The following is a 9,220-nucleotide window of genomic DNA, read 5'->3' on the forward strand; positions in this document are numbered from 1 at the left end:
AAGAAAATTAAGAATTTAAATGTAATGATTAAACAAAGTAATGATTTCTGGCGGAGGGATGGCGTAAAATTTTATTGAAAACAGTTACCGATGTGACTCGTGCCTCAATGCATCAACTGAAACGTTTTCAACCATTCAGATTCTGAACACGTGTTCAGCTTTATATGGTAATCTGTCGTTTTTAGGTTGACAGTTGTTGATATATAGAACTTCATGATCATATTAGCATTTTCCAATATTCCTTCTAACTTATGTAGAAAAATTTATCAGATGTTCTCCAAGAATAGGCGACCAAAACAAAATAGTTACAATCAGAAATACTAACTTGCAATGATTTTGTCGGAGTTTCAGAAGGCATGTATCTTGTATTTTTCTGTGTTTGTTAGAACTTCAGAGCCATAAAAAAGGTCTTGCTTTAGTACCAATTGTTTCAGAGCCAATGATCTTTCCTTTCTGATTGCCTCCGAAACCTACAAAGTCTCCATCTTTAAGTTCCAGACTTTGGAATATATGCTTTCTTCCCGTCATTTGTCGAGAGAATCCAGAGTCCAGGTACCATGATTGGTGTTTCAATCTTGCTGTTACGGACATCTGCAACATAGATAATTTTATCCTTAGGTACCCATATCTTTCTGGGTCCTTGTTTGTTAGAGTTTACTAAATTCTAATTGAGTTTTGATTTCTGAGTAGAATTTATAAGATAAGAGTTGCTAGTATATTTAATATCATGTGTGTGACCATATGTGAAGTGAGAGTTTATAGGTGATATGGTTCTTTCAACATGCTTAGGTTGATATGGTTCTTTCCGTTTAGGTTTCACATACCCTATACCTTTTCTAGCATTTCCACTAACACCATATATCATTGAAGCCATCTTGCTTCGATCTATACTTTTAGCTAGAAATTTTTGAAAGTTGTGATCATATTGTTTTATGACAATATCAGAGAACTAGTTGAACCTTCTGAGTCAGAGTTTTTCTGAGTTTGTTGTAACTCGTTTTTGATAACCGAGTTCTCACTTTTTAGTTTGAAAAGAATTTCTTTTAACTCGGAATTTTCTGCTTTTAGTTCTCTAGATTCCTTGGAATCAGATACCAGACCATGTTTCAGGTTCTTGTATTTGATTCGAAGTTTTGTGCAAAATCTGTCTTTCCTAATCGATTGGCACATTAACCTAACTGATTAGCTATATTAAAAAAAAAACCATTAGCAGATCATCTTAATGATGTGAAATATCTAGATATCTACTCTTTCATATTTTGAACTTACAAGCAATTACATTTTGAACATCTCATTGATTGGCATTAGGTGTTAATTGATTAGAATGCCTTAAAAACATTTTATTCAAATTCCTTTTTGAGCCAACCTCTCACCTATAAATAGAGGTCATTTTCTTTATTTCAAATAATCCAGAAATGTATTTTGACACCCTTGCACTACTAAAAATATGACATTTGCTTAAAGGATTTTACATCAAGTATAGAAATATATGATATGAAAAATATCTGTCAAAAGATTTTACATCAGACATTTATTTCCAATGATATAAAAATTATATGAAAAAATGAAAAATGAATAATATAGTGGCAGTATTGTAAATAAAATGAAGAAAAAAGGGCGGTGGCAGAATTGTAAAAAAATGAAAATCTTATTATAAGGGATTTTACATCGAACCTAATTAATACCCGATGTAATAAATGTTGCACATAATGGACCTTCACATCGGTCCAAATAAAAGCTGATGGAAAATGTTATGAAAGTGGCCTTTACATCAGACCTTTTAAAAACCGATGGGAAATGGTCCGTCTAATTTTTCGTGAAAAACCCTATTCTAGCTAAATCTCGAAAAATGTATTCTCTCTTCTTCTTCCATGCGCCGAAACTTCATCTCCCTGCGTTCACCTTCATAGCAATATCGATGATGTCAACGATGTTCTCGACAAGCAGCTCGAACGTTCCTCTCCTTCTACTTCTCGTCCCATCAATGGCAAAAACAACAAAGACAGAGACAACAACAACACCATCAAGGATCCTCGTTCTGCTTCCATTTCCAAAACTTCCAATATCTCTGGTACCCATCTTTTTTTATCTCTATTCACTAATTCAATATCTTAATTATCGCATAATAAATACCATTTTCGTTTTCCCTCTTTTTATATGACCTAATTTCGTTTTTTTAAATTTTTAATTTTTGTTTATTTGGGTACCAAAGAACGATTGAATGGGATTCAAATACTTGTAGTTTATTTCAGCTTACAAATTTAGGTGTTTAATGCATGTTTCAGACTAGTAGATTATTTGGGTGTTGCTGTAATGTACTATAATTGTTTGGGTGACTAGTTGCACGAGATGATATTGGAATTCATGGGCTAACTTAGTATATAAATTTGTGAGATTGGCATTTAAGGGCTAATTTGGTTTTATGTTTGTGCATTGGCTGCAGAGGAATCTGAAACTGACAGTGAAATGTCGGATGTTAGTGGTTCTGATGGAGATGACACATCTTGGATCTCATGGTTCTGCAATCTCAGAGGGAATGAGTTCTTTTTTGAGGTTGATGATGATTACATCCAAGATGACTTCAACCTTTGTGGGTTAAGCAGTCAAGTGCCTTACTATGATTACGCTCTTGATTTGATTTTGGATATTGAATCCTCCCATGGTGAGCTTACATTCATATTATTTTTTTGTTAGATTTGTTGTTATGGAATGCTAGTGTTTGGATTGCTCCTTTTGTTTTTTTGTTATACTTCACTTTGCTTCTATTATGGTGTGAAAATTAGTGTTTTTGAAGCTGAATTCATATGTGTATGGTTGCATCTCTGTTTGCCTTTCCAGCCTTTTTTTTTTGTTTAATGTACAACTGCTTCTATGGTTTAATTGGAATTCTTGGGTGATATGTTCATAGAGGAACAAAATGAGTTAATTGAATCGGCAGCAGAGATGCTTTATGGTATGATTCATGCACGATACGTACTGACAAGCAAAGGAATGGCTGCAATGGTAAGATTTCACTGTCACTAACCGTTGTTCAAAACATTGTACATATTTTTGGTGGCTATGGAGTAGACAGGCTAGACAAAATGCTTAAAGAGCACACTGCTGCTCTTTTAAATTGCATTGATACCTCATTGCAATCAAATTATGATGTGCTAAAAGAAGTTGCTTCTAGTCTTCATGCTGGTTATAGATTTGAAAGAGAAGCTTCTATGAAGCAAATAGTTAATCTGGAAACTGTGATAGGTTTTTGTATTCAGGCTGGCCTGGTTCTGGCTTTTGATAGGCTACTATTTGAGGCTTCTGGTGCAATACATGAAGAAGGCACCCCGTTAATACATTCACTGCTAACTGAGGTGGTTAAACATCTATCTGACGGAGCACCATAAAAGGAAGAAATCAGGGGAATGAGAATAGTGGCAAATACTGCAGGTGTTGTAAGTGACCATGATTCCATTTGGGTAAGATCAATTTTAGAGGATGTTGGTGGTGCAAGTGATGGTTCATGGAGCTTATAATTATTTGCAACATTCATGACATCTAATATATGGTCCACCACGACATTCAATGTTGACACTAAGGGTTTTACTGTTTTAGTAATAACATCCATTGTTTGGCAAGGTCAGTATAGTTATGTTTTTGACTAAAATTCCGAATTCTTGGAAAATAATGGAGCTTAATACTTAACAATGATTTGAAAATTGTTTTTTCTTGCTTATAATTTGACATGTGTCATTGGATTTAGCACTATCCTTCATTTAATTTATTATCTTAGAATATGATTATATATATATATATATAGGCTTAAATAGTCTTTTGATCCTTGTAAGTTGACATGTTTTTGATTTTCGTCCCTGTATCTTATTTTTCATGGAAATGATCCCTGAATGTTAAAATTCTTTTGGTTTTAGTCCCTAAACTTAAAATCCCCAGGAAAATCTGCAGGTTTCTTGCGGATTTTCCTTTGAATTTTCCTGCGGATTTTAATTTTAGGGACTAAAACCAAAAGAATTTTAACATTCAGAGATCATTTCCAAGAAAAATAAAATATAGGGACGAAAATCAAAAACACGCCAACTTACAAGGACCAAAAGACTATTTAATCCATATATATATATATATTCCAGTAGATACTTATTTGGCTACATTGCGATATATATTATCTTATTTATCTAAACTGTTATCTTAGAAACTTCAATGGTACAATACAAAAGTCTATTAATCTATTTTGGCTATAAATTAAAATACAAGAGCCTATTTAATGTAGAAAGTATATATAACTTCAAATTCCTACAAATAATAGTTTACAATTATTTTTGATTAAAAAAATTACAAAGCTGGTATTTGGATTATTCTATAGCTTGTGATGTAGCTGGTTTTGTGTAGACAGGTATGGTGCAAATGAATTTGCCTATTCTTGCTTTGTTACATCTAAGCTATAGGAGTGGTTTCTTTTCATTCTTTTCTTGCTTTGTTACATCACACATTTGCACAATTGAACTCATTTACAATCTGCTTCTTCTCAACATCATTAGCAACCTTCCCCCGATCATTTCAATTCAGGTAACTCACAGACGAATATGTTCATAATTCCAAAAAAGATCTCGCTGCTGCACATGTTAGGTATAATTTTATTCGAAATTACTTCAAGTATCATTATATTTGTGATTGATAAAAACTATTGAAATTAATTGTGGTTTTTGCATTTTGTAGGATTCTCTAGTTGAAGAAGCTGAGAAAGGTGTCTTTGAGTTATATAAAGATTAAATGGTTGGAGTGACAGTCTTCTGTCTTTTCTTGTGTCCTTGCCTGGTGCGAGGAGGAGATTTGTCTTCCTCATCTGAAACCACTGTTTACGGGAGGTTTCGAAGTCTGAAGAATATAAATTGAGAAAAGTAAGTACTATCCACAAAATATACAAGTTGGAATATAAAATGCGTATGTACCGTGGGTTTCTTGCCGGCCGTGGTAGAATCACTCCCACTTGTCTTGTTGCTCTTCGAAACTCCAAAATCCTTTTGTACAGCGGCTTCTTTGATCTTTCTCTTTCGAGCAACGGATGTAGTTGAAACTGGAATCAGTATTTCAGCAAAAAAAGAAAAAGTTAGTCGAAAGTTGTCTAAACCCAAACCTTCCGGTATTGGAGTCAAGACACGAACATGTTCAAGATCTATATGAAGATGTCCTTTGAAAGTATCCAGGGTATGCTTAGTCGGGACCACTCGTTCAGCGCATTTTTTAGTGCTTTCTTGAAGAATTTTAAAAGCGTTCCCACACACGAACCAGTCTGGGAAAGGAGGGCTTAAAGCCACACCAAAATCAGCACTTGGCAGTGGAGGGAATTTTGGAGGATTAAGTTTGAAAGCCACTTTATAACGCAGTTCTGGTCGAACAGACGGGGGCAGTTTCAACTTATCCAGTTTAGCAGAAAACTTTTCGCGTAAAATGACTGCAGTTCACGAACGGTCCGACTAAGATCATCAGGCCTGTAGATAGTCTCAAAGAATTTTTGAAAGGCTTGGATTTCTTTAATATGGGTCGAAGTACCTTTGTGAAAGTTTTCCTGCACATCAGCAAAAGCTGCGGTTAGTTCTCGAGTAAGGCTCTCAGCATCAAAGATTTGTATGGTGTAGTAATCTGTCCACCATCGATGGAAATCTGGAGTGGAATAAAAAGCAGGTTCAAAAGAAATAGGAGAAAGATTGGCAACACCAGCGTATCTGGCAATTTTGGACTCACACTCTTCTTCAGTTAGATGTAAAGTGTATAGACACATGTGGTTCCTCTTGTCATACAAGCATTTGGGTTTCATCTGGACTAATCCAAACTGTCTTGATACAAGGTTTGGTTGGTAGCCAAGGAGAACACATTGGCCCTTGGAGGGTCGAAGTCGGTGATAGAATAGCCTTGGAGTGAGAAAAGCTTCCCAAATGGTCATGGATTCAACCTCTTGATCCTGAGATATTGCTGGAAACTTTCGAGTGAACCAATCAGGACCCACTGTTCTATTTACGAATGGAGCCATCGAAGGGCTGAATTGATAACGTTGGGCGAACATCATTGTATATGCTAAAAAATGTTCACGAAGCTTCCCAGTTTCTTCTTTTGGAGTAAGCAGAGCCAACCGTGTTCCTTCTACAGTTCGATTTTTTATGTTTGGATCTTCTTCGTTGACAGTACCTCGAAATGGGAGGTGAGCTTCGAAAGAAGCATTGAGCCACAGTTGCAGAAACCAGAAAGGACCAACAAAGAGCAAAGATCCTGATTCATAACTCTTAACGAGGTCTGTTGCCTCACCAAGGTTTTCATAGAGGAATCCTAAAATTAACTGGCTTAGGTTTAATCTTTTGCCAGTATGTAGCTGATTAGCCATACAAAGGTACCTCTTTGCTACCTGTATAGACCTAGAACAGAAAACGCACCTCGAGAGCCATAATGCTAAGAAAGCAATATGCTCTTCGTCAGAAACTACCTCATTATTCTCATCATGATATTGTTGAATGAACGAAGTATAAGTAACTGTTGCTTCGCTAAAGTTAATGGTATCGGTATCCATGACATTGGGGTCAAAGGTCTCTCCGGTTGGTCAAGGCCCCGTGATAGCAGCTATGTCGAAAAGAGTGGGGGTGACCATTCCACATGGAAGATGGAAAGTGTTATGGGAAGCATCCCAGAAATGAACTGATGCTACTAACATGGTTTGGTTGTATTCTAAACCTATTTTGGATAATTGGATTAAGTCATAAATTCCCAGTTGTTTCCAGAAAGAAGCCTTTTGTTTTTCTACTCTTGCTAGCCAGGCGTAGTACAATTCAGGGTCTTTTGCTAAAGGAATTGACCTAAAAACTTTCACAAAATTGGTTACATAGTTTAACCTAATTTTCTCTAAGGCTGAAGGGGTTACAGTCGAAGTATTTTCGGCACCATTAGGATCTGCTAAGATTGGACGGCCATCTTCATCTATCTTATTCTTACTAACTAAGGGCCTAGTTTTATAATAAGCAGGAAAGAATTTATTCAAAGCAGAATTACTTTCTCCTGGTAAAGGTCCCATGAAGGCATGAGTTTTTCCAGAAAGTTCAAAGGGAATGATTACCTGAGAAGCATAAATGGCGCGCACTTCTGCAGTATTTGGGTTTGGTATGTACTCTTGATCCCCCATCTGTGTAGATTTCTGAAGTTTCAAAGAGGGTTGAAGAACGTTTGAGGAAGACGCCATGAGTAAGTTTGATTTGGGAAATGCGTTTGAATGTAATCAGAGACGTTCTTTTCTGTGGAAAGAATGAAGAAATAGAGGTGAAAGTTATATGAGGGTGGGAGTTCAGGTATTTAAATGTTTAACAGAAACCCTTTCAAATCTTTTGGGTAAAAGCCAAGAGACACGCGGCAGGCGTTGATTTAATCCAACGGCGGTCGAATAGTTATTAGCTTTACTCCTAGTATATAGGAGTAATGATCATGAAGTAAGACTAGAACGTGGGAATGTAAGTTATGAGTAGACATCTTTGAAAATGACAAGAAGTTTTGGAAACAGAGTCATAAATGATTGTGACGTCAGTCAACAGTCTCGGAACTCTAAAACGAAATCTTATTATAACAAGAAACGCCTATTTCTCTTATTTTTCGAAACAGGCATTTATTGGGGGCAATTTGTTAGCTGAAGATTTCGTTTGAGAAGAATGTCCTTCGAAGATTTGGAATTCAAAGGAAGATGGTTAATGATGATCATCTTTGAAGATAAAAATGGGCCATGCTTCGAGAATGATGTTTAAGTTGGAACAAAGATAGTGAGCGCCGAAGCTAAATTCGAAAAGAATGGTCTTTGGGACTTAGACGTTTTTTGTGAAATATGCAAAGTACTGAAGCTTAGCGTGTTTTCGTGGCATTCTCGATTCTGATTATGTTGCCACGCGTCGAAGGGAGATTCAGGCGGGATGATTTGAATTTCGAAGTAGTTTATGTAACCGCACGAAGACAGATGGCATCCCTGGATTTTCTGTGGGCAACGTGGCATTAGATTAGTGTAGGACCGTTAGGGTCGAAACTAGTATAAATAAGGGTCTTAATGTTAGGATTCCGTGTGTTCATTTTGTACAAATCACTCACATATTACTCAAGTATCAAGTGTTAAGAGAAAGAGTTCGCTGAGAAATGTACGTATGACACCAACACCATTTTAAATACATGTGTATTTTTCTTTATTCAAGTATATTTCGATATTACTGCATTCCATTTACTTTATGTCATTTATATTCCTGCACTCTTTACTTACATGTAATCTAACTTTCGAAGCATTTAACTTTTCTGCACTTCAAGATTCTTGCACTTTTACAGTTTTGTCTTATGTTTTATCTTTAACTTACCTTTCGCTGATGTTATATTTACGTGTATAACAAGGTGATTGCTAATCTTTATTTCCTTGATTAAGCATTTCTTATTTCGAGACACACCAACCATAGACATAATTCGAACTATCATGAATAACAACCTTTTTGACTATGTCATAGGATCAATCTAGTCGATCTTGCGAGTAACCAAATCATATTTATTATAGTTTGGAAGATTAGCGGTTGTTTACCGGAAATCACTATAAACACATATAGAATGGCCTCAATAAAAAATAGTATGAGTTACTCAGAACCTCCTTCAGAAATGAATAATTCCAGTAATGTAGAGCAAAATCAAATTTCCGAACAGACCAAAGATTTGGCCTACAACAACGGTCCTCCTCCGGTGGAAAACCCCAGTTCTAAAAAAAGTCCGACAATAAGTGTTTCAAGTATGTCTTATACAAGGAACAATCACAATGGCAATTGAAAAATCTATATGGGGTACAGCAATGTTGGTAAGAAAATCATAGACATAGAAGGAGTGATTATAATAATTTTATTTCATTATTAATATTTATTACAAGTGTGTTATTTTGAATTTTGGGAGTGTGGTTGTAAACTTTTCTAGGAAGATGTTGTTTCCAATATGATGGTTAGTTTTCATGTAATCCAGCCTAGTCCTTTTAGTGTTTTCATTATTATCTATCATGTTTACCTCTTTGTGTTTCTTGTAATCTTTTTCTCTTCAAACTTTTGCACGTATTTAAATTGAACAGAGTTTTCATTTTCTATAAAAGCTATAAATATGCATCTATGAATAATATTGTGATCTCAAAAAAAGTGATCTCAATTTATTGTATTGTATGTAGTGTATAAAAGAGTCAGTTATCTCG

General features: G+C 35.5%; 1 protein-coding gene across 1 annotated transcript; it reads left to right on the forward strand.

Annotated features, from left to right (window-relative positions):
* Positions 1–1,872: 1,872 nt before the first annotated feature.
* Positions 1,873–3,074, forward strand: LOC131642305 (casein kinase II subunit beta-1-like; the record flags this gene model as incomplete). The annotated part of the gene is made up of 3 exons (XM_058912581.1): positions 1,873–2,071; positions 2,444–2,662; positions 2,909–3,074. Coding segments are annotated over 3 exons (534 nt in total), but the record flags the coding sequence as incomplete, so codon positions are not given.
* Positions 3,075–9,220: the final 6,146 nt, after the last annotated feature.

This window comes from Vicia villosa, unplaced genomic scaffold (assembly GCF_029867415.1).
Source record: "Vicia villosa cultivar HV-30 ecotype Madison, WI unplaced genomic scaffold, Vvil1.0 ctg.004794F_1_1, whole genome shotgun sequence".
Taxonomy (NCBI): domain Eukaryota; kingdom Viridiplantae; phylum Streptophyta; class Magnoliopsida; order Fabales; family Fabaceae; genus Vicia; species Vicia villosa.